Source organism: Ostrea edulis, chromosome 4, assembly GCF_947568905.1.
Source record: "Ostrea edulis chromosome 4, xbOstEdul1.1, whole genome shotgun sequence".
Taxonomy (NCBI): domain Eukaryota; kingdom Metazoa; phylum Mollusca; class Bivalvia; order Ostreida; family Ostreidae; genus Ostrea; species Ostrea edulis.
Genome location: NC_079167.1, coordinates 53,024,651 through 53,052,621, shown reverse-complemented (window position 1 = coordinate 53,052,621; position 27,971 = coordinate 53,024,651). Strand labels below are relative to the sequence as shown.

General features: G+C 35.0%; 1 protein-coding gene across 1 annotated transcript; it reads right to left on the bottom strand.

Moving 5' to 3' along the window:
* Nucleotides 1-1,423: 1,423 nt before the first annotated feature.
* LOC125670394 (NIPA-like protein 2) lies at nt 1,424-27,919 on the bottom strand. Its single transcript, XM_048905523.2, has 12 exons — nt 27,711-27,919; nt 23,161-23,229; nt 22,880-23,051; nt 19,882-19,941; nt 17,326-17,378; nt 17,077-17,145; nt 15,966-16,062; nt 14,096-14,231; nt 12,455-12,543; nt 12,097-12,160; nt 6,703-6,833; nt 1,424-6,291 (listed from the first exon to the last, which is right to left on the bottom strand). Exons 1-12 carry the CDS (start codon nt 27,789-27,791, stop codon nt 6,089-6,091), a joined length of 1,224 nt encoding a protein of 407 aa, XP_048761480.1. The 5' UTR covers nt 27,792-27,919; the 3' UTR covers nt 1,424-6,088.
* Nucleotides 27,920-27,971: the final 52 nt, after the last annotated feature.

Below are 27,971 nucleotides of genomic sequence, written 5' to 3'. Positions count from 1 at the left end.
TTGATGAATTTAACTACTTTGGGACAGGCTTCTCTGCTCATTACTATACTCAGTTTGATTGTCCAGATTTTAAAGGAAAAAATGACAAAATTTATTATTTTAAAAGTCCGGGCACTAGACTTATTTTTGAATGAAATATGCCCCTCAAATTATAACTTTATAATAACAAGTCAGCTCTGCAAAGCTGGGCATCCCCTCGCAATGAGTGTCTGAGCTTTTACTATAATGTCCCATAGTGACCTTGATCTTTGACCCAAAATCAATAGTCATTCGGGTTCTTCCTCATTCGATAACAAAACTCTATGTATTTAGTATTAAATACTATGTATATCAAATTAATCAAACAAAAAATGTGGCCTGAATAGTGTCTACAAGCTTAGTTTTAAAACTTAGTTTTGTTTCTCAGCCATGAAGAGTTTCATCATTGACTTGATATTTTCTATATACCTTTTCATAACCCCAATTGTAAGAGAATTGAATAAGGGCCCACTGAGCGACAGATAACAATTACAAAGAAATCCTTTATTCTAGCTTGTATTGAAAGCAATAGTGATATGCAAAACACTATCATTTTATTGCTGAAGAATTATGTTTATACTACAAGATGCACCAAGAAACCTTTAAACTTGCTCGCTGCAATATCACATATGAGATTATTTTATGAAACACACAAATATATTGCATATAAGGAGTTTGAAAAGAATTTTTTTAATACTAAATTGAACTTACTATTTACTTAAAACATGCCTCTCTCTTTCTCATGATCTCTCTCCACACACATAATGATAATCATATATGACTTGTTGTATTCATGTACTTTATTATGTGTACAAAAACCAATTAAAAAAACCCACTTAGTTTTGTTTCTCAGCCATGAAGAGTTTCATCATTGACTCTTGATATTTTCTATATACCTTTTCATAACCCCAATTGTGAGAGAATTGAGTAAGGGCCCACTTTGGTGAATTTTATAAGCACCTATGGTGGATATTAGGGCAAATACAGTAGTGTATTTCACTACAAATCCTGCCTAGCACCTGAATTTCTAACCAAGAGGTCACATGTTTCTCAATTTGGTAGATTCCTCCATTGCTATTCATGAGAAGGCACAGGGTTTTACCTGCTAGTTCTTTCCTAGTAAAGATGCAGTTTTGTAAAATTTGCAAATTTTTTTTCCAAAGTTTTCTCCCAACTCCTGAGTCGCCAATGAATTAGGGTCCATGAAATTCACAACTTTTGTTCTCCTTGCCCTCTAGATGCTACTTGCCATATATGGTAAAATTTGAAGTTCAAAATATTATTGCATATGATTGACATTGCACAAACAGATCACATGAAATAATCAAAGGTGACCTTCAATAACACTAGTCCGATTATTCATATCGTATCCCTTTTTTAATGTAAAACCCAACAAAGTCTGATAGGCTAACAAAATAATTTATTACTATTGCACATTATATGAACAAGAAGGCTACAGCAGGAATACATTAAATGCCCAGAATGTGTGAATTTTGTACAGAAGAAACAGCATTGTAGGATAACAATATACCACAACAAATGGACGGAAAATAAATATATGTATACCTTATTTGAAGTCTAGAAGCTTTCAACAAAATAAGTCATGTACATGTAAAGTCACTACATTATTACAGGCCTTCAATAAGCATTGTGAATCCAAGGATCCATGGATCTTGGTTTAAATGTACAATGTATAAGGCTTCCATGTATCTTTCTCCCTTTCTGGTAGTTTCTTGGAAATGGAATTTTTCAAACATCCCATCTTATTTTTAAATTATCTCCCTTGAGAGAGGGCATGAGCCTTGAACTGAACAAACATTAATCCCCTTTACCAAAGAATGCTTTGTACCATGGCCCTATGCTTAATAGAAGAAGTTGAAAACATGATAAATTAAATGACAATGAGGACAGTAACAAATTTTGATCAGAAAGTCTCCAATGAGCTTTAAAAAATGTACAAAGGACAGAAATTCCCCTCCAAAGATTACAACTGTATGTGAGCAGAGAATAAAGATCATGACATAAATTGAATTACATCTTAGAAAAATTTTCATGGAATCATGCCAATTAAGGAAAACAAATTCAAATGATAGTAGCTACATGTACAATTACAAACATGCACATGTATAAGACATGAATATTGTTGTATAGAAATCAGTGTTAATCATTTAACATACATCCTTAGGATCCTAAAACGTAGATCATACATGTACTATACATTTATAGCATGTACCTTATAACAAACATCTTATCAAAGTAGAAAAAGCAGTAAATGTAAGTCACACTCGGCATTCAAAGCAGCCCAAGGTGCACCATTGGTGTATGTTTGATCCATGTCGCAGCTAAACGTTTGTCTACAACTGACCTGAAACAAACTATTCATCTGTGTTAATCAAGCCTGAAATGCAGTTATTTGAAGGCATCCCTCAGTGTTGAAGAAAATGAGTCAAACAAAAAATCAACAAACGTGACATCAAAAGTCATATGAAAGGTCAAGGTCTTAAAATTAAAGCAGGGTTGAAATGCACTAAATAAATGTATCTGTGTATGAAGTCTCATGAAGGCACCTTTTGTAGTTATCTTTGAAAATGGGCTAAATGCAAAACAGGACAGAAGGAGAGAAGATGGATATGACAAACACAGTATGGCTGGACTGTATACATTACAGGGTATAGCAACTGGATATTGGGAGGGCTCTCAAGCCCCCATAGTTCTTACAACACTGCATTCAAAGCAATCCATGATCTGATTGTAAAGAAAAAAACCCATTCTGCTATCAGTACCCTCATAAAGAAATGAAAGGACTGGGTATGATATGGGCCTAGTTTGTCCCCTTACAATGACCTATAAAAATGTTTTTAGAGCACAATTTACTTCATCTTGATGAAGATCAAGTATATGTACTTTCTTATATATGCATCTTGTTTTTAAATTGTTGACAATTCCAAAATGTGATGCTATAAACGTATGATTTTCTAAAATTTTTGAAAATTTGATGAAAAAGTGAACATTTTTGTTTAACTTTACCCCACAATATAATAACTTCCTGAATAAATTATGTTCGGTTATTAAATGTACATATGTACATGTTTCAAAAGTATCAATATCGTGCATGAAGTCACTGTTTTTAAAACAAAACAAACCAAGGAATAAATATAATGTTTTTGGTTAAAAAAAAGGACAATAGAAAATGAATGTTTAATTTCTAACATCAAATTACAGGAAATAGCAAGGAATTAATGGTCAATATAAGGATAACTTAAGAATTAAAGCTTGAAATATTTTCTTCAAGTATCTATACTTAAAATATATAAACTCAAATTTTTTTTCGCATGAGTTGTAACTAGTTTCATTCCAATATTTGCTGCACTTTTGAGGAACCAAGTTTGGCCCATACCATGACTTCGTATAGTCCTCTCTACACTGAAGTACATAAATGGAATGTACTAATAGAAATAAATAACCTGAGCAAACATTTTATGATGAAAAAAGGAAACAAAAACAAGAAGAAAAAAAAGAAAGAAAATTATTTACAATAAATATGAGTATAAACCAAATATACTGTATAAGATTATAAATGGCAGATTTGAACAATAAATGAAATATATATTTCTATTACATGTATACATTTGTAAAACTTCATAATCTAACATATAAATTAGTACCTTTTCATAAATAAGAAAAAATATGTATATAATATATAGAGATCCCAATAGTATATGAACACAAAACCAGTTGCACCACAACACCTTGTTTACAAATACACATATACTTCTCCACAATAGAGGCTTGAGCATGAATACAATATGAACTTTCAATTTATTGCTTCATACAGTTGATCAACGTAAATTGTAGATGATGAGAATACGTATAAAAATTATTTTAACCAGATCTAGAGAAATGTAAACCAGTTACAGGGTATTGCACAAAATGCTTTTATGGATTTCAAAACTGCAACAAAAATATTAACATTCATTATACAAGTGAAATAAAATATATTTTAAAAAAGAAATAGTGATAAAATAATAACATTTATACAAACTAGTATTTAATGAAATTCAGTCCATTTAAATCGATTTCAATCAATGCAACAAACCTGTCATCTTTAATAATTTATAAAGTGGTTTGATTCCATAGTTAACAAGATGTGTTTGTGAAACACTGATGGCAGGAAGTAATTCTGGTACCAAAAGAGAGGTTTTGCAACAAGGAATACACCTATGAAAAATGAAAGCCCTATCACTAAACATTAAAAAGTTATGGCCAAGGTTAAAAATTTCCAAAATTAGGTAAAACTCCAAAGGTAAAAACTTTCGATATTAAAAGAAAGGTCTTGTTACAAGGAATACACATGTGAAATATGAAAGCCTTAACACTAACCATTCAAAAGTTATCGCCAAGGTTAAAGTTTTTGCAAAAACTAGTGTTTATGCCCCCAAATCTCTAATTACAGTGGCATAGAAACTGTGGAATCAATTAATTTATCATAGACAATTTTGTGAACTGTACAAATTTTTACAACTTTGTTTGGAGATGAATTTATGGATATGAATTATGTAATATGAAACTCAAATGCTGATAAATATTGTACCTCTTCAATGTATCCTGGTTGAATAAATAAATTGGTAGAAAGAACCCTCAAACCATTATAAAATGAAATACCATCCGATTCCCTATAATTATTTCCAATACAATATATATTACACAATAATAATTTGTATATTTGTGATAAATTTGTATAATATACTCTAGTGTTGTAAGCAAATGCTTTTGCAACACAAAATGATGCATACATGTATCCTGTATCATATACTATATACAATTATGGTCCGATTAGTAGGAACACATCACAATACGCAACTTCCGAGATATCAGCTCTTCTGCGATAGAGGTACGTTCACTGTTCTGTTGAACGCTTGGGTGGGTACAAGATGTATACATATACAATAGACTAGCTATGTAAATATGGATAACAGTAATGAAAGTGTAAATTTTGTTTATATCAGCTGTTGGTATACAGTAAACTGACCATATCAAGAATAATATTTGATTGAATTATGTCATAAAATTAAATATGAAATTATTTTATATTTCCTCTTCTGCACGAGTGATATTTTAATCAAAGAAAATGGTGATTAATGATTTTTGTTTGAGCTATTTTATTATTAAATACTAATAAACTTACTAATATTGTGTGTCCCTGCAATTTGGGTGGTTGCATGATGTCTGATAATTGGCCTTTAGGCAATATATGAAGGCAGCGATAAGCATTTATACCCACCGCGTGTGGACGATAGTATGTTTTGTGTCTCACTGTGTGTAAGAGTTCGACAAAGGGAATTATTGGGCAACTCAGAAATTGCATATTACCAGGTTATCACCAAATGACACCTGCACCTGAGAGAGATAACCCTACTCAGATCTAATAATATTTGTGATGTCTCCCTACTTAACATCCCATAAAAGTTTTATTGTCTTGAAGAATCTGAATTTAAAGAATTAAGAGTATATACATTTTCAAACCTGTCGTGTTTTTCTACCTACTCCTCTGATGTCATACTGACATCACCATTACAATTTCTTGTTTACCGATTCACATATTAATTAACTAGTATATTTTATGTATCAGCACTATCATGCTTGCACCATTTTATTGTCATCTAAAGGGAGACAACCCAGTTGTCACCTTGTCATCTGCATGAAATGAAGACATTTTGAATTGTCTCCCTGCACCTGACAATCAAACTGACCGTATTATTCTGAAGGATAATATCAAAATAGGAAATACATGATGACGATAATAGAAACCAGAAAAGAAAAAAATATAACAAAATGTGAAGCGTGAACATTTTTCACCTACAAAATATTGACAAAATAATACTTCATAACACAAAATACTTGTAACCATTGGATATGTTGAATATAAACTTGTACATGTAAAACCTTATGCAAAACAAGTATGAATATTATGCAGATTATATTACTAAGTAGTCAGTGCATGCATGTGCACGACATGAATGCAACGATATAATACTAGTAAACATCTGGACTTTGGTATTGATGTAGAGACTCAATGTTCTGTGGCTCCATAGTTAGACTGAGCTCCTACTGTCTGGACTGGGGAACTTGCAGAACTGTACATTGTATCTTGTGATGTAAAACTTTCTGCCCCAGTCTTGGATTGAAAAAAAGGTTCCCTATCGGAATCTGACAGATGAGTTACTTCCCCTTTCGGCTGAACTTCACCCACATTTACTGTTGCCATAAGCCATGCTGCAATGTCAAAAATAATGCTGTATGCAGAATCTTCCAACAATGAAATACTACCTTCCAGAAAGCTTATTATTAACAAAAGGGAAAAAACACAATTTTTTAATTTGGTTAATGTGAGAAATTAGCATTGACTTTTGTTTCAAATGATATGCAGTTGATGCCCATCAATCATAAATTTGGCTGTCACCCGAGAAATTGCTATTGACCTGTGTAGACATGTAAAATTGCATTACACATATCATAAGACACAATCTATACTTTCAGGAGGAAATAATTATATCCGCACATCTTTAAGGTAGATGTTTCAGCTGCAGCATGAATTCCAGACATTCAAACAAAAGAAAAACAATCCAACCAAAGTGAATATTATGTATTTTGCTCTCCTGCACATAGGATGAAAAGCTAACTCACATGGGAAGATACCAGGAGAAATTTGTTGGGCGTACTCTGTTGAGGAGGAAGGCTCCCGAACTTCTTCTCCACTATTGGCAGACATTTTACCCAGTGTGATGAAATAAACACCAATGAATGATAAAAAGCACCTACAAAGAAATGAATGTAAGGAATAAATATTTACCTATACTCTACAAGTACACATGCACCGTAACATACAGTTAGATACTGTATCTATATCTCGAAGTCGGGAGGGTCCTCCACAAAACTTCCAGATATCCAAGTGTTCAAAGTAACTCAACTTGTTTTCTGATTTTGTTTCAGTGACTTCGCGTATGTTTGTGGTCTACTCCAATTATATTGAAGTCACTCATATTGAATTATCTGTTATTGTGAAGTAAGACACAATTTAAATAGTTCAACATTGGTTATACTGAACTTTGGATATAATTAACATTTCCAGTTGGTCCCCTGAATTTCAATACATCCAGAGTAGACTTTATACGTTTATTCAATGCAATTCCACTATAAGGTGAAACTCTTTTTTTTTTAATTGGATTAAGGGATTTTAAAATTGAAAATTAGGTTCATCATTCGAAGTACAAAATTAAAAATTCACAATTTGAAGCATCTTTGTAAATTGAAAAATAGAAAAACTGTAGTATTTTGTTTGATTGTTTAATCATGTTTAAGACATGCATAATTGGATTAATGAGTGGTTACGCTGCCTCTTTTGAATCATTAGAGTTACCTGTTTACCATGTGTTTATGTTTGGATAAAAATGGCATGTTTAAAAAAAAACAAGAGGCCCATGGGGGAAGGGGGGCAGACATACGTTACTTTTTAAAAAGAAATGTGACATATGCCACACATAAATTTAGGATATCAGATGAAACATTTCCATTTCTATAGACTTTCATTTTAGATGTAATTCCCAAAGAAAGGGAAATATATGTAAACATTCTTTTATTTTCGACGAAAATCCTGTATATACATAACACTAATTAACATCAATAATTAACACTTAAGGATATGCGGGACGATGATCACGTGATGGTTGCAAATTTATTATAAATTTAGAACCGGACGCAGCGTAGTTAAGCTTCCCGAGAAAAATCACAATACTGTACAGACACACTATACGACGTCATAATAAAAAAAAGTACGTCACGACGTTGTATCGCGGGGTAAATGTCATCATATTTTGTTGTAATTTGCTACCGCTGTCAAGTGTTTTGTGTAAATCTGTTGATTGAATTCTTGTCAAATGATAATTTTCATTTTATTTCATAGTGATTACAAGTCTCTTTTTCATATATATACATTGCATATATTATATATATATATAGTATGCGCCACAATAATTTTGATAGTATAGCCTACAAGTCACCGAAATCGCTCCTACATGCACATGCAATTTGCATCTCTAGGCATTTACAAAAAGAAAGTCAACCGTCTGTAAACAATGACTCAGTGCAAGTGTAAGATGATGATCGTTTGTTGATATTTACTATAGTAGTGTGAAACTAGAACTGGACACACATTTCTCCGAATCTTGCTTTGGAAACGTACAAACTATTCAGGTGCTTTTATAATCGATCCTTGTTTGCGAAAAATACCCCACCCCCCTTATGACGACAATCGTTACTTTTGGTCAAATATTAACGTCCATACTAGGAATGTTTAATTTTTGCAAGCATTTTCATGTAAATATAAGTACGCTTTATCTCTGAAACTATTTCATATTCCAAATTATTTTTACTAACTTTACGAAACACTGCTGCGGAAATGGTAACTAATTTTAAAAATATGACACACGTCGGAATTTATGCGAGAGGCAGACATGTGAAAAAGAAAAAGGTGAAAAGTCACAACATGTGCGATACATAAATACCTTGAAAAATAGCATGGAGACGATCAAGTCAAGCGGCACTAGCTACCATGGCCGCGGAAATGCTGTTGATCTAGTAAAGGAAGTATAGTACTAGCTCATATTGACGTTAACTAGACCTTACCCGTGGTTTGAAAGAAGATGTATTGTTTAGAGCTAGACTAGATGTTTTGTTTGAAGCCATGTTTAATATATACATGTATATTTAAAAAAAATTTTTTTTATTTGTTTCCATTAACTCAATTTTTGTTCCATAATTATGAAAATTCTAAATATTTCAATAGGTTCAAAACAAATATAGTTTTTAACAATGTATTCCAAAACAGGCACGAAGAATTAGGCTGCCCCCCCTCCCCCCCCCCCCCCCCCCCCCGTCTTTGACAATGAGCTTTTTTTTTTTTAATTTTGTAGTGCAAAAAAATTGAGACTGTCCCATCCCCCATTACTTTTAAAAGTAGTTGTACATGAAAAGAATATAAGCTTGAAAGTTATTAATAACAAATATTTCGCCAAGCCTAACCTCAAGTGAACATATCAATGTATAACTTCAAGGACGCCTACTTCAAAATCAAGATTAGCTTCACCCCTTCATATTTCTACAGGAAGTTGGGTATATGAATAGCTTTTAATTGCAGTGTTTGCAAAAAATATTCATTGACAAGTTTTTGAGCAGTGCTTCATTTAGTATCTGGACTACCCTGTTTTTGAGTACCAATTTCCACCCCAAATCCTTAAATTTTCCCAATTTCTTATTATATGGTTATGTTTAAGCATTTTATTAATATATATTTTATATTTTACATATATTCTAAAAATTATTGTAAAAGATATAGATAAAAATTCCATCAAATTATTTTTTTGAATAGAAAATCGGAATAATCTTGTAAAATTCACAATTTTCGAAAAGGGGGTTAATTCAAAGCTTATTACATCCCTTGTATACCTAGAAAGTGGCCATGAAATTTATACACATTGTACAGGACATCCTGATGGTGCTTCATGAAAAAAAGAAAAAAAATTCATTGACGAGTTATTTTTGGCCACATCGTCCCGCATGTCCTTAAACCGATATAATATATAATAATTGTATATATAACAGATAAATGAAACTTGTGTGTTTTAAAGTGCGAACTGACAGTTCCATGACTTCTCAAGGAAGCGCCTATAACACGTAAGTGAAAAAAACAACGTTGCAAAAAGTCATGCCGTCATATCGTAAAAACGTGACGTCGACTTTACCGCTTAATTTCTCGATAACGTCACAATGCACTTAAGAGTGGTTTTCGCTTGACGGTAATCATATGTCAAATCGTGTGAATGTGAACTAGCATGTAGTCTGTTAACCAAGAGTTTTAACATATATTTTAACAACAGAAAAATAAAAGCGAGAATTTTTATTTCACGAGTGATGCATCTCGCGAAATTACTCAATTATAAATTCCTCGAATATATTTAGAAATCCAAGAAGTCTTGGTGTTTATTTATAAAGCATGATGATAATATTTATGTATTATTAAATATGGTCTCCATAATATCAGATATGATATAATTAGCTGTGAATTTAATCATTTTATGGTCACACTAAACATCCAAGCAGCCATGCCAATTCCCAGCACACTGATACCTTGCATGAAGTGGGGGTTAATCAGCAACCACCAGTTTTAACAGGTATGAATAGCCATGGGTGAGAATGTGTGAAGCAAACCGAATATTGACTGTACCATACTCTGAGATAAATCAGGTAGAATAGGGCTTGGGACCTTGCAGACACTTTGACATAAGCAGTGTATTCTTTATATTGGGAAAACAGCCAGGACCAGTGATCATCTTCGACAAAATTGGTGTATTCGAGAAAACTTCTTGATCTGTAACTGACTTTTTAGCTCTTCTGAGCCAAAGGCTCAAAGAGCTAATCATATGGCCATATGTCTGGCGTGCGGTGTGTGTCAACTTTTTGGGAAAAGGGCTATATCTCAAGAACCCCTTGGCCAATTTTTCTCAAATTTGTTACAGGGTATCCTTGGCCCAAGGGCTTTCATTTGTACTAAAACTAGGGTTGTGACCCTTTAACAAGGGGAGATAATTAGGAAAATGTAAACAAAAGTAGTGGTTGCTAAAACATCTTCTTCTCAAGAACCACTGGGCAAATTATCACCAAAATTATGCATAAGGATGAGGGTAGGTTGTAGATAAAAAAAATTGTTCAAGGCATCATCTTGGGGTAAAGGGTGTGGTCTCAAGGTCACTTCAAAGTTGACCTTAAATTTTGTTTTGTTAAAACTTTGATATTTTGCTTAGTATAAGAACTAGGATCATCAAATTTTGTCAGTTGATGCATCTTAGGACCTAATATCATGTTGTCTCAAAAGTAGGTCATGGTGACCTACTTCTTGAATTTCTCAGGTAATTATTATTAAATGGATTTTGATGCATATCTTGGACACTTTTGAGCCTATGATCATCAAGTTGTCAGTTGATGGATCATGGGACCTTGAACTGCGTCATGTGAAAAGTATGTCACCATGACCTACTTTCTGAATTTTATGGCTAATCATTTATGAATACATTTTAGGTTGTTATTTCAGATACTGAGAGGTTTAGAATCATCAAATCTTGTAAGTTGATGCGTCTAGAGGCCTCAAAACATATTTATAAAAAAAGTAGGTCATAATGACCTACTTTTTGAATTTTGCAGACATTCAAATTTCACATTTTCAATTTTGATGCATATTTTGGACACTATGAAAGCTAGGATCATCAAACTTTGTCAGTTGATGCATCTTGAGTCTTCATAGTTTGCTGACCAAAAAGTAGGTCACCGTGACCTACTTTTGGAATTTGACGGCTATATTTTAATATTTCAGATACTATTTGACTTACAATTATCAAACTTTGTCAGTTGATGCATGTTGAGTCTTCAGAGTGTGTTGACTAAAAAGTAGGTCACCGTGACCTATCTTTGGATTTTGACGGCTATATTTGAATATTTCAGATCCTATTTGACTTACAATCATCAAACTTTGTCAGTTGATGGGTCTTGAGTCTTCAGAGTGTGTCGACCAAAAAGTAGGTCACTGTGACCTACTTTTGGAATTTGATGTTTACATCTGAATATTTCAGATACTATTTGACTCCAATTATCAAACTTTGTCAGTTGATGCATCTCGAGTCTTTGGAGTGTGTCGACCAAAAAGTAGGTCACTGTGGCCTTCTTTTGGAATTTGACGGCTATATTTGAATACTATTTGACTTGTCAGTTGATGCATCTTGAGTCTTCAGTGTGTCGACCAAAAGTAGGTCACCGTGACCTACTTTTGGACAGTTACATTTAAATTTTCAGGTACTATTTGACTTAACATCATCAAACTTTGTTAATTGATGAATCTTGATTAGTGAGAATTTTTGCCTGTTCTACAATGTATCAGAAGAGCGATTCTAGGCCCATGGGCCTCTTGTTTCTTACTATTTTTAAGATTTTAGGCATACAGTATAGGAGTTTTAAACATTGATAAATACTCACCCTATGAAAAACATGAATATTTCCAAAACATTCATGCCCCAAAACTCCTTGTAGAAAACTATACCTGCAATAATGAAATACATGTAAATCAAGGAAAGTAATAGTTCTGCACATTTTAATTTCTTCATTGTATTTTTTTCAGATATAGATGCTGACAATGTGGTAAGGTAGATGCAGGACTGACTGGAGTTTCACTAGGTCTCAGATATTCTGAGTAGTCCAATTTCCACGTCTGAGGTGTGATATGACAGGAAGAAATTGCAGGATGGAGACAATAGGGGGTTTAAGTGGAACTTTCTCAGTTACTGAGACAGAGAGAGTCTTGACTAAAATAAATACTAAAATTACATCTGTTTACCTGCTGTGATTGCACTGATTGTAAAAAACACAAAATTGGTTGGTACAACCACTGTGGCATCAAAGCTCTTCATGGCCTCATTAAGATATCTGTGAAAGAGATAGGAAATTCATATAAAATACCATTTGTGACAAGAATGTACTTGTATATTAATAACTTATAAACAAAGCCAGTCATAACAGAAAATGAAATTGTTCCCAGGTTTATTCAATGTTCTCAAAAGTATTGAAAATCATATTTAGATTTACTGGACCATGATACACTGCATCTCTTGGTTAAAATCAGGCTCACTCGTTATACTCCCCACCCCCACCGCCTTACACCATCACTGTACAGGATGTAATAATAATCTGTTATACAAAGGTTGCAATTCAATCACTAACTTAAGATGTAGATGAATTGTTTTGGAAGTTTCCAATGTGAATGATTTACGTGGATAAGTCAGATTTGATAAGTTTGATAAATCCTTGTCACCTAGAAGCACCACTGCCAACTAATAGCTACTTATAGTCATAGTATTTGTCAATGAATATTGACAGATAGGTGCCTCCAGTTAAATACATACCAATACTGAGATGAAAGAACAAGTGAGCTAGCTCCCATGCCCCCACAATGAATGACACACATAATGAATGGCAATACTATGCATAAAATACAGAACATTAACTTTACATCTTAATGTTTATTTGAATGGCAGCATGTGGAGAATATGGAACTGGAATCACTCAAATATCATTTTTAATTTCTTTGTGAATATATATGTGGTCAATACAGAAGCCAGACTTCTGTATTCAAAAGGGACATAACTCCCAGAAAAAAATCAAATCAGAATTTCCTGTGAATGTGTACATGTACACAGTACTGGTATGTCCATATCTAATACAAAGTTTCATTAAATTCTGTTGAGCGGTTTCAGAGGAGCTGCACTGACAAGAACAGGACTGACGGAGGCCAAACTTCAAAATGGGCATAAGCTGCATAACTCCCGGGGGAAAAAATCAGATTAAAATTTCCTGCAAATATGCACATCTACACAGCAAGACCTTCTTAACTACAAAGTTTCATGACACACTCATGGGCTAACAGATGGATGGGTAAAAAATATTATTCCCTACATGAAATGTGTGTTGTTTATAATAACACATATTCAACAAATGTTGTGTTTCTGCATAATACCTAGTTGATTGAGGGGAAGATTATTAAAGACCTTCTCCATATCTTCCAATGTAAAATTTGAATCCTCAATATACCTGTATGTATAAAGCTTTCATATTGGTTTGGGGTTTTCTTGGTTAAGTGGTTCTTGAGAAGAAAATTTCTTAACCACCTCCAATTTATTTTCAAAATTTCTGAATAATCTCCCCTAGGAAGAGGACACTGCCCTTCATTTGAATAAACTTAAATTCCCTTTACCCAAGGATAACTTGTGGTGAAAATTGGTCAAGTTAATCTATTGGTTTTGAGATGTCATTGAAAATGTGATAACTTAACAAAAGATGACGTACAGACAGACTGCAGAAAAAATTTGATCGGAAAAGATTGCTTGAACTTTCAGCTAAGGTGAGCTAAAACACATAGAGTGGCACATCTTGCAGCTCAAACCACAAAAATATTGCTGTACAGTATTGAACACTGACTTACTTAATCTGTGTAATGGCTGTAACTATCATCACTACCAGCATAATGTACAGAATGGGATAGGAGAACTGAGGAATGCCAGCAAACGTAATCTGTAACATGCTGGAAACTGCCTTTGCTGCTATGACTGTGAATGAGGCTGTAAGACAACGCAAGGTTTTGTTGTAAATTACATGTATGTGAAATAAAGTTAATATCACCACATTTTATTTTATAAAATTTATTTAACAGAATAGTACTTAAGCATTATTTTATGTGCCAGCGGGCATGAAGAGGATAGGTGAGGTGAGGTGAGGTGAGGTGACTTAATCATAACAAAAGGCCCATGGTCATGAGTACCATGCATCACATTTTCCAAAGCTTATGACTTGTTTGCATGAAATTTTTAAAATTATTGATACACAAAGTTAACATTTCTAACATGTTAGGTAATTTGCCCAAAACTCCTACTCTAGGAATATTCAGTAAAAAATTCCATGCTTGTTTGCACATGTAATGATAGTCAAATCTGAACCTTGAAGTCGTAAATTTCTTAATTTTAGTAGTCTGATGACTCAATACTCATTATAATCATGCATACTTGATGTCCTGAAGTAAAGAAGAAATTTTTCCAAGGTAAATTTTCAAACATGCAGGGTGGGACCAACTTAGTCCCACCCTGGGACCTGAAACTCTAAACCCAGGGGTCATGAATTTCAGTTTTGGTAGTGGGTTCATTCCTAAATTATAATCATGCAAACAGTTTGACAGCTTGATGTTTTTACATTTATGGTTTATTATGTGGGAACGCTTATTATGTTGGAACGCTTATCATGGAATATTTTAGAAAGCATAAGACCATTTCTTAACAAACCTACATAAAATGTACATGGTTACTATGTTTTCCCAAGATGCCGTGATTCTGTATTACATTGTAAAAATTCTAACAAAAAAAATCCATAGTGATTCTTGATTGATCACGCTTCAACAGATCTAGTGGGGTCCCTCATATCAAAGCTACTGATAAATAATTATACATAACATTTATTAAAATTTTGCACTTCATTAAACTCTGTAAAATTTATTTCAACAAACAGCTTTGGTATCCACAAACAGTCATTTGAGCGAATGAGTCATGTGACTCAAAACAAAGCTCGACAGTTTGTTAGAAAATGTTTTCAAGAGACTGTTTATGTGATGAAAGAACCCATAAAATCGATATTAGTGAGTACAAGAAGCATCGCTTTATTGGTTATGAGTTTAACATTGAATTTGGCTCACAAGTATTAAAAAAGTTTTTATTTAAAAAAAACCTCCGACTGGAGGTGGAGAAATTTCTTCATAAAAATATATGGCAAACAAAGAGTGCTTTTGAGTCCGCCATTACCATTGTTCTTGTGCTCCTTGCTTAGAATTGCAAATGACGACAACATGTGCGCACGAACGTATTCTTCAACCACACTACCTACAGAGGTGGCCCGGCCGTGTAAGTTCTTGCACCTCAAACCCGTTCTCATGATGCATACTTGGCATTCAGGATTGACAGGAATTCGTACTCGTGTGAAGAATGGCAGTCTCAAATGCACTCATAATGTCAGACCTTAGTTATCTTTTTCGGAACGTAGAAAAAACATTCTAACTGAATGTTAAATCTATTAAATTTTGTAAAATCTGTTTGAAAGATTTAGATATTCACTTGCATTACCAACCACTTTCTTTTGAGTACTGGATATCACATATATTTGGTGAGACTTGCTATGTCTGATTCATCAAGGAGACATAATTTTCCAAAACTTAAATAAACACAAAATAGCTCAGAAAAACATTATTTTCATGTCAAGGTAAACTCCATTAATCTCAGTGAAAATTCAATTGACTACATTATAAGGCTCACCCACAACTGAAGAAATAAGCAAATATATCACCACTTTCGTCATTGCTTTGTAGTATAGAAGGAAGAAAAGCACACCGAGCCCAACAAGTTCCACACACTGAAAGAAATAACACACCATCATATAGACATTTACCACTTTTGCTACAAACTATTTTCAAAATTGATGAAAATGAAAACTAAGTTCATGTTTTCTTAAGGATGTACTCTCGTGGTAATTTTACCACGAGTGGGTCTCCATACTTTTAAAAGTCGTAAATATGGAAATGCGTGTGTTCTATTTGTATGCACACAGTACAACATTAATATGTGTTTTTGTTTGTTAGTAATGTTCATAAACTAACAAAAATTAAATAAAACATAACCATTTTTTACTTTTTTTCTCATTTTACGACATTCATGATAACATTACGATTGTAAACAAACACAAGCTAGAAGATACGCGCACTGTACAATGTTGCATTTAGTCTCTTCTTTTCTCTACGTCCAAAACAGTGGGGGAAATTTGTATATCTATATAAGGAGTATAAATTATTCCAACTCTCAAACATCACAGAAAATTTACCACTCCATAAAAAGAATTAATATTTGTATCTATTACAAATCATTGTTTTTATTGTATCAATCATTCATGATCATTTGATCATTTTGAAGAATACAGAAATTGCAAATTAACACCTGCAATATGGAATTTGACAAATGGCAACTTTTGATAAAGCCATTATAAATTCCTTATTTAGACAAGGGAAATTAGCTGTCACTTAAGTAAAAACTTCAATTCTGAACTCTATCTAAATGCTGGACAGAGAAACATAAATCTCAGGCTCAAAATAAAAATAGAGTTCCACTTTTGATCAAATTTTGTGAATATTAAGCAAAAGATTGTCTGCATTGTTTATTTCTGTACAAATATTGTCACAGTCATTGTTTCTATCCTTGTTACATCAAAAGCTTGCAGATTGTGTCAATGTATAAACATAGTGATTTTTATCATGTAATGTAAAGTGTTTTTTAATCATTTTGGTAAGAATTGGAGAACTAAACCTCTTTAATTCAACCACATTATAATTTCATTATAATGAAATTCTAAAGTCTAATTTAAAAATTCACTTACAATATAGATGACAAATGGCAGTTGAATGAGTGCTTGATTTATTTCATCTCCATTTAATACTCTTTCATTCTGGAATAAATTGTTTCACAATTCTTAATACCACAATCAATATTGTATTGACATCCTTAATATAGAATTGTCATCAGTTAAATTTAGAGGTACACAACATAATTATTTTTCAATGTATGTAATCAAGTACTGAAGAGATTCTGTAAAAGAGAACTTATATCTGCAAGTGGACTATCTTACTTTTGCAGAAAAGGCAATCAGAAGAAATGCTCCGATAACTGCCAAAGCAGATCCTGTCAATAAAATAAAACATAATAATTTTTTTTTTAATGTAACATGAGATAGTCTTTATAAAAAAAACCACCACAGTCTACCAAGATTTCAAAGGGTGACAACTGTTCCCCATTGTTACATATGAGTATCTTTCATAATCAACAGTAAAAGCTGCAGAACTCTGATCTGTCCCAATATTTTTTCAAAGAGCTTTAGTTCTGTAGCTACAGTAAAGTATGACAAGCATTTTGTAAATATTGCAAAGCAATACATATTTTCTACCAGCCCCAAGTTAAGTTGTCCATGAAATGTTCTGCTTGAATAATTTTACATCAACATAAAACAAGAACAGGAAAATTTATTTCAGAATTTTTTCAGTAAATTACATGGAAGTTGTCCATGAAATGTTCTGCTTGAATAATTTTACATCAACATAAAAAAAGAATAGGAAAATTTATTTCAGAATTTTTTCAGTCAATTTCATGGAACTCAACACAATAAAAATATATGGAAAACTAGTCAGAATATGTGAAAACCAGTCAACTGTGAGGAAATTTAATCTTGATCTGTAAATCATGCCAAATTTCAGCTTCCTAAATCAAAGCATGGTGACCCCCCCCCCCCCCCCCAAAAAAAACCCAAACAAATTAAAGAAGTTCAGTAAACCATGAAGCTAAGTCTTACTGTTTGTTAGAATACGTCAACTATAACAAAAGTGAAATTTGACCTGTATCTACTATTTAGAAAACTGCGTATCAAATTAAAGCATAGTGAAGAAAAGTCTGGAAAACTAAATTTGGCACAAACTCCCATAAATATTATATAAAAACCAATCAACTGTGACAAAATTTTAACTCGATCTGTAATCATACATTAATTAGCAAATCACATACCAAATTGCTTCCTAAATCAAAGCATGATAAAACTGTGCAAAGTTATACATCTGTTCCATATACCAGAAAGGCAATACATGTAGTAATAAAAAAAAATTAGTGTTCAAATTCTTGGTAAAAAACATGACTCTGGCACTGTTTTTTGGCACATTCTCTAATACAGTATTGAAGAAAGGATTTTGTTAAACATTAAATTGAAGAAAGATTTCACTCTAATAACTTAAGAAGCAACATCACAAATTTTCAAAATATACTTGGCATTAGCACCATGGGGAAAATATACACCCAAGTTATATGATCTTACTTTATTGATACTGTTATTCCTTCATTATTACCCGTGAAAGTATAACCTTGACCTTTGATCTTGAGAAATTACAGGAATCTAAATTACATTATTACCATATTAAGCATCTTTCTCTCACCATGAAAAATATGTGTACTATGTTTGATTATCCTAGCCTTATCAGTGCTCTTTTTATCCTTCCAACAAGATGCTGATGGATGAACAGATGAACATTGCACTAAACCATTAAATATCTCATTTTGTGCCTATAAAATTACCCCTGTAAGTTTGACCTTTGACCTATAACCTTGAAAAACAAGAGGTACTGTGAGCAATGCTCACTAAGAATACCCCCCGCTTACCCCAATCTCCCAAAAGGTGTTGGTAATAGGTATAAACTACCTCTTTTCTGAGTGTAAAAAACAAATGGCATGACAAACCGAACCATATTGCTACTTCGATGTCCAGTGCGCGTGACCTTTAACCTTTTGACCCCAAAATCGATAGGGAACATCTTCATCCCATGGGTAGTCCATATGTATGATATGGTGACTGTAGGTGGAAAGGATAATGCTTTAGAGCCCAGAAACCATATTGCTACTTCGATGTCCAGTGCGCTTGACCTTTGACCTTTTAACCCCAAAATCGATAGGGAACATCTTCGTCCCATGGGCAGCCCATATGTATGATATGGTACTGTAGGTGGAAAGGATAACGCTTTAGAGCCCGGAAACCATATTGCTACTTCGATGTCCAGTGCAGGTGACCTTTGACCTTTTGACCCCAAAATCGATAGGGAACATCTTCGTCCCATGGGCAGCCCATATGTATGATATGGTGACTGTAGGTGGAAAGGATAACGCTTTAGAGCCCGGAAACCATTGCGTCTACAGACGGACGGACAACCCGATTCCAGTATACCCCCCCCCCCCCCCCCTCCCACAACTTGTTGCGGGGGGTATAATAAAAAGCTTCCTTCTCTAATCATTAGGAAAACGTGTACCAAGTTTGATCTGCACATCTATGATGCCTAAATATGTATATCAGATTTGATGATTCCAGCCTTACAAGTACTGTTTCTATCTTATTTTGACCTTGAAAAACAAATAATCATTGGGAACATGTGTACCAAGTTTGATGATCTCAGTCTTGTAAGTACTGTTTTATCGAACTCAAAAAGTTACTGACACATGGACTGACATGCAGACGCATTGTGCCATAACATAATACAAACCACTTATGACGAGTATATAAAAGGTCTAAGTTGTGACAGACAGACAGAAAGATGGAGAGGAAATTAGTAGTCCCTTTCACTGTTTAAAGCATGTAACTTTAATTTATACTTACCAAACAAGTGTTCAGCTTTTATTTTCTCTTTTAGGAACAATGCTGCCAGAAACATATTAGCTGCAAAAGAATGCATCCATTCATTACTGACAAGTCTTTAATAAACCTGCACACATGTACATCTCCATGCATTGTGACAAGATGTTATATTTTCAAAAATAAACCAATGAGTTACTGAATCATAAATTATTTTGGTGTGGTCCAATTTTTGTGAATTGATTGAATGGTTCAAGAATGACACTTTGTCATGTTCATGGAGGATTTGAATTCATAGGTATATGCATAACACAGACATATGAAAATCATACTTCCACAAAAATTATGAAAGTTATACCACAAAAATACTGGTAATATAAATCAAACTTCCACAAAATAATGAAAATCCTACTCTACTCCCACAAAAAATAGTTAAAATCATACTCCAACAAAAGTAATGAAAATCATACCCCCACAAAATCAATGAAAATCCTACTCCAACAAAAATAATGAAATCATATCCCTACAAATTAATGAAAATCATACCCCCACAAAATCAATGAAAATCCTACTCCAACAAAAATAATGAAATCATATCCCCACAAATTAATGAAAACCATATCTCCACAAAATAATGAAATCATATCCCCACAAAATAATGAAATCATATCCCCACAAAATAATGAAATCATATGCAGGGATTTATTGAGATTCTTTTTACTACCAGTAAAGGGTACCTTTTCCCCTCTGAAAACAAATGAATATTTTCCCCTTCCACAGGTAAAAATTCCCCATAAAATGTAGAAACTACATGAAAATGTATGGGAATTTGAACAAATCATTTTATACATGTATATTCTAAGTATTTTTCTATAATTATCAAATTCTTGCAATATAGACAAGATTCAGTAATCAATCAATTGATGTGCCTTATTTTAGATATTATGATCTGAGAATGTCCCCCTCCCCTCCCCTCCCCTCCCCTGGAGGAAGTTTATGATTGAATTCTCAAAACTTCCCCTTAAATATGAAATGGGTAATAACATATATAAAAGCTGGATAAATCCCGGCCTATATCCCCACAAAATAATGAAAATTAATGTCATTTTTTCGGTTATTTTGACTGTATGCCAACATGGTTATGTCAATAAATAAATTGAAATTGAAATTGAAAATCATATCCCAACAAATTAGTGAAAACCATATCCCCACAAATTAATGAAAATCAATACACATTATGGAAACGAGATTTCAAAACAAATTAATTTTGCCATTTCATAGGAGTTCCTTATACATTTACTCCAAGTGTGTCAGCAGGCAGCCTTCCTTTCCTTGATGGCTGGAGCCCATGATTCCGTAAGAAAATCTCACAGCGGCTGCCTGCCATTACATGAAGGCTGCACAGAAGGAAGATACGACCAGGTTACAGGCTCCATAGGAGCATCACAGACCAAATGTAAACAAGAGGTACTGTGAGCAATGCTCACTAAGAATACCCCCCCCCCCCCCCCCCCCCCCCCCCCCGCTTACCCCAATCTCCCAAAGGGTGTTGGTAATAGGTATAAACTACCTCTTTTCTGAGTGTAAAAAACAAATGGCATGACAAACCGAACCATATTGCTACTTCGATGTCCAGTGCGCGTGACCTTTGACCTTTTGACCCCAAAATCGATAGGGAACATCTTCATCCCATGGGTAGTCCATATGTATGATATGGTGACTGTAGGTGGAAAGGATAACGCTTTAGAGCCCGGAAACCATATTGCTACTTCGATGTCCAGTGCGCTTGACCTTTGACCTTTTGACCCCAAAATCGATAGGGAACATCTTCATCCCATGGGTAGTCCATATATATGATATGGTGACAGTAGGTGGAAAGGATAACGCTTTAGAGCCCGGAAACCATTGCGTCTACAGACGGACGGACGGACGGACAGACAGACGGACAACCCGATTCCAGTATACCCCCCCACAACTTGTTGCGGGGGGTATAACTAGGTTTTATCATAAACAAATAAGGATCTAATCTTAATCTGAGCCTCCTCACACAAAAAAATTGATTGATTGAGAATTTTTCACTGATATGGAGACGTCACCATTGTCGGTGAAGGGCTGCAAAATTTTGGCCTAAACTCAGCGCATATGGTCATTGAGCAGGGAGGGATCTTTATCGTGACACACCAACTGGACCGATTCTGAATGGTTGTTTTTAAATTTTTCAATCTTAGAACTTTTTCAATGTGTATTTCATTTTCACAGATCATCGAGTGCACTTGTGTCTATTGCATGTGAATATAGATAAGATAAGATAAGTTTATTCCAATTTTGGGCCCAGAGGGCAGTTTATAGAGAAGGAAATTCAAAAAAGAAAAAAAGTTTACAACATTAACTACAGGTTACATAGACTGCAAACTGCATGTGGATGCAGGATGTTGGGGAAACAATATATATTTCAGGAAAGTTAACATTACCTGAAGGAAAGTTGATTACAAAAAAATTCCTGTAAGTGTACAATGGGAGAAACAAGGCCTATAACACGTACTCGCTGGTAATCATCTTCTTAAAACCTTGTTATTTAAGTTTTTCAAATTTTAAAAAAAAACAAGGCAAGTCTCTTGAAAATTAAAGTTCTTACACAGATTGTTAAAGAATTCTTTAACATATTCAAAAGCAAAACTCTAAACCCCTTCTGTAGACTTGCTCTGGCCTTGCTGGTAAAATTTGAACGCATTATGCATAAGCATGTTTTCATAATTGAGTTGCATCAGAATTCTTGCACAAAATACACTGAATTTTGAAATAAAAGCATGATTGTCGATTTTGGTCGGCAAATATACCTCTTATCATTCACAGTCATTTTCATCAGAAAAGCTCACTTTGGCTCAGGTGAACTAGTAAATAAATTAGATCACTTATCTATACTGGTATTATTCAATGAAAATGTCTTATCAAATCTTTTCAAAGACATTAAAATTGATAAAACAACTACTATGAACATGGAAAATATGGCAATACTACAAACCTACAACAGTTGTTGTTCCTAAGGGGGCTATAAGTGATGCAGGTGAAAATCCATATGCTGAGAAATTACCAATTTCACCAAGACCCATGAGCAATATTCCTGTCCACCACAAAGGATCTCTGGTGTAGTGGACCGATACTGGATTCTCTGCATTTTTCATGTGACTGTATTTCTTGAAAAGATAAGATTATTTAATTAACAAAGTAATACCTCCGACTAAATCGTCATGGACCAAACCAACTTTGATTTATATCTAGATGTTACTGCTCATGTATGTCTACCTGGATATTTAATGAAACACTTATAAGGAGATTTCCACCAACAGCTAAAAGGCATCCCACCAAAATGTCCTACAAAACAATGACAAAATATATAGTACATATATCAATTCTGACTGATTTTAACTAAAAGATTTAAAGTAGTCAAAGCAACACCTTCCCCCTCCCCCATTCAGGTAAAAAAAATTCCAAGATTCTGTAGTGATTTAGGGGGTGGATTTTAGGATTTCCATTCGGACTTGGAATCCTCTAGTATTGCACATGTTGTTCCGTCTCTCTTACCCACAAACTCTCAAGGCAAGTGGACGTGTTTCGTAGAGTGCAGCACTGTGGTTATTTATATTTGTCTAGTCATTGTAAGGGGCGAGATCAAAAGTTCAATGCATGACTAAAAACTAAATTCTCATAGTTTTTACTCCCACTCCACCTTAAAACTAAATGTGATGAATGATGAAACTAATCGATTAACACGTCAAAACATACGAGTATGAATAACACTCTATATACCTTTTCTACTGTTTATTCACAAAGGAAAGAGTACATTAAAACTGTTAAATGTTCATTAAAATGTATTATTATACTTTCATGTAAAATACTCGAACCTGATTGGTCGAGAAGCATTTGAAAAAACATATTGTTACCCTCTGAGAACAGAAAACATGCGACCCAGGGTGATAGTATCTAGCAACGGGTAACAGTACTTGACAACGGGTGATATTATAAAAAATTATCACATGCGTCAAATTTATGCGCGTACGGTTCGCCGTAGATTGCTAGAAGACGTCGTTTGAGCGTTTGTAATAAACGCGAGTACCCGCATTGAAATACGAAATATCGCACGACAGTGATTGATCAAATGTCAACAGACGTAAGTTTTTCTGCTTTCCAGTTTACATAACATTCAGTATAATAAAACAAATATTGCATGTATTTGAGGGTAACATTGAAATTTTCACCCCTCGAGAAACCATTGTCAACCTCGGCTACGCCTCAGTTGACAATGGTTTTCTCAGGGTGAAAATTTTCAATGTTACCCTCAAATACATGCAATATTTATATAATATTATCAAGTGTTTTTTAACAGTCACTTGTCTTCTTTTTCTACTAAAGTGTAATCGATGTCGGATGACAAAAAATTATGGGAGTTTTTAAACCCCCCCCCCCCCCAACTTATTTGAATTTAGATTTTTCATCCGACATCGATCGTTTGATCTCGCCCCCAAGTTGTTCTGTTTATCAGTTAATGTAAGTCAAGTGTTTTTCTGGTGTTCGTTTTATAGAGAAACACTTTATTGGAGTCTTAGTAGAAGTTAGAACTGCATGGGGTTGTATGGCACTGATGTCCACGACCTAGTCAATTTAGGTTAGGCAGTGACCCATGACGGGCACAGGGCATCAAACCATCATGCATGTAGCTACCAATCTCACCCAGACTATGTACATGGGGGACCATGTGCATCGAATAAATAAGTGTTCCAGTCAACCAGTATCCCCTAGCCCCATATCAGAGTAACCTCAGGACCCAATGCCATCCTTCATTAGGTGAACGGTTTGTGGACCAGTTTCATTTGCTTGATGTTCAACCAATGTCGGGAGATCAGTCATTTCATGTTCTTCAGAGTTCAGCAGTTACCAGTGTATGTCATGAGGTGGAGGTGCCAGTGGAACAGAGTAATTGTGTATCAGTGGTAGGCAGTAGAGTTTTGTCATTACAGTTGTATGTGTTCAGAGGGCCAAGAATGATTTGGGGGTCAGGGACACAGGGTTGGCACAAACCGGAGTGCTATCAGGCACAGATGAGAAGTTGTATGTGGTTGGCCGGAGGGCACTGAGGCAGGTGTAGTCACCAGGGTGGTTGGCTGGAGGACACCAGGGATAGTGTCAGTTGCCATAGGGGTAACTCTGGGCATTAATTTATCTTTGTTTTGTTTTTGACAAAGCTGGTGAGGTATATTGTGCTCTGGATATTGATCCTTCCTGAAGGTTTGAGTGTTGGTGTGGTGGGTGCCGCTGGTGGTGATCTGGTCGCTCGCCAGTCAGACAGGTGATGAGACATCATAGCAGGTCAAGGTCGAGATCTCCACTGGTTAGGCATGTCAATGCAGAAGGCTGTAAGGCTGATGGTAGACCTAGTGGTGTAGGACTTCCAGAGGGTTTGTTGTCTGTGAGGGAGTGTGCTTGTCCACGGGTAAGCACAGGGTTGATGTTTCAGAGGTCATGATTCAGGATGACTTGCGTGGAGGCCACTGTACCTACTCAGGTGCTAGGTGTTGTTGTGTTGTCACCAGGGACCCTCAACACTAGTGTAGTTGATTCTGGTGGTTGTCAGGAGTTGTGTAGCATTTCTCCAATGGATACAGTAGATAGTACTGTTGTTGAGGTGATAATTCCTGAAGCCATCTCTAGGCTTGTAGAGTGTCATTCTGGATGAGAGGCAGCCTGATGTGGGACAAGAATCAGGGCAGGCTATTGTAGTGTTGGATCGGGATGGCCCTGAATTGTTTAGTCAGTGTGTATCTGTTGGTCCGTCTCCTAGGACTGGGGCTCAAAATAGGTCAGATCAAGTGCTCTGTAAACCCTTAGGGGGCTCCAGTTTGAATGGTCAAATCAGTAGTATGGCATAGAGGTTACACATACTTGGGTCTGGCATCCAGTGGATGGCTAGTTCTTGGATGTAGAGGAGGAATCTGGGGACGAGATGCATTCGAGTGTCGTGTTGGTGAGTCTGGATTGTTCCAGACAGGGATCTATGTATGTGCTGAGAGAGTTGTGATGAGGTCTTGTGTGTATTCCATGCGAGAGTAAAAGCATGCAGACTTCAATGGTAGTGCTAGAGACTGTTGCCAAGGGGCTCAGTCTAATTATTACAGATGCCCCAGCCATGGTTGAAGCAGTGGCCTATCAGTTCTTTGGGGAGTCTGTCCCTGATCTGATAAATGTACCACTATGTCCTGGTTGTTGATTGTGCTGTGTCTGGGTCTTATGGGGATATGGGGTTTGGTCTCCTTCCGATTTAGTCTTGTGAGATAGGAGTGTTCCCTCTCAAATTGAGACACTAAAGAAAAGAAAATGTTTGTTACTGGTGGCTTCATGAGTTCCCACTGGTTGAGGGGTGATGGCTGTGTGGCCCAGGTTCGGGTGACAGTGGACCAGGAACAGTCCAGGATCAGTTGTCATAGGAGGATGCGAGAGAGAATGGATGACTATGTGAGGGGTGTGAATTCCTCCATACTCACAGGGTCCCGAAATGCGGGGAAGGATAGTAAAGTCTGCAGTAACCCCACCGTTGGTGGGTGGGTGGCTTTCTTGGTGGTGTTCCCAGATCTGCTGACCTAGATGTTGTGATATCCTTTTGTGTAGTGTTCCATGTCCTGGTGTGTCTGTCCATGATGATACATGCCCTGTGACATGTTCGTGTGATGAAGTTTGTGACCATATATGACTCTGTGATGTGACTTTCCTGTTCGTGGATTTTCTGACATTCTGTTTTGGGAACTTCTGTTTAGACTGTTAAAGTGTTATGATTTCAGTAAAGTTTTATTATACGTAAATCATAGGTGTAATTCGTTCATTGATTTGTAAAATTTTATATATCTATTGTAAGCTACAGTGCAGCAACTTGTCGTAATTGGGACATTCCTCCTCAAAATGGGGGGAATGTGGTGATTTGGGGGTGGATTTAAGGATTTTCTATCGGGCTCGGAGTCCTCTTGTGTCTTCAGTCTGTCAGGCATTAGAGACATATATATCTTATGTAAACTACTGCGTAACAGGATGGGAGAAAATGCAACGGACCAGACCAAAATTAGAACCCATGCCCACTGAATGATGAATCTCTAGTCAGGCGCTCTACTAATATTGACCAGGTCCAGTTCAAAGACTATTTCTACCTACGTAGCTATTAATAGCTACATAGGTATTTAAACCTACTTAAAGTAGCTACTTCTACCTACTTTTACCTGTTTTTTGAAAATATAAATAAATAATAATTAAAGCGCATCTTTTAAACAGGTCAGTCGTTTCATGTATCATGTTGTGCACGGCAAAATTCAGAGTGTAAATTTGAATACTTTACGAGGGTGGAGAATGCAGGGGAAATGCATGAAAATTCGCCCCCAAAACCTATAATGTAAAACTGCATGAAGGTAAACTTTAAAATTAATACAGATTTGTTAGACATTCTACACTTTTTCTCACGTAGCTTTGACCCTAAACTCCCAGAAAATGGAGCTGGGTGATGTTATTGATGCAAATTTAAAAAGTTAGAAAGTAATCATTTTTGTCCAATATTTTTGTGGTATTCATCGTCAGTGTAAGTGAATCAAGAAATTTGGTACACGCCATATTGTGCCGTTCCTGCGTTTGGCCACGAAATGCAAGTAAAGGAAAAAGTAGGTAAAAATAGCTACCTGGAGTAGGTTTAAATACCAAGGTAGCTATAAGTAGCTACGTAGGTAGAAATAGTCTTTAGACTGGACCTGTTAACTCGGCTAACCGCCAGTCTTCCATTCTTATATATCATGCGGTGTAAAGACTTTCAATACTAAACAAACCTGGTATCTTGTTGAGGAAAGAGCTTCTGCAGATGCATTGGTCGAAACCTCTATATTATCATGGACTTCCAGCTCCATCATCAGTCATCTCATCCTCCCTGTCACTTGTCACTAATGTAATCATAACAGAACGAACTTTTTAAAAATACTTTTTAGAATGATTAAATCGTGAATATGAAATGATATACCAATATCTAAATTTACTAACGATAAACATCTATGTCTTTTTTGAAAAAAAAAGATTGTACATCTAACGAGTAA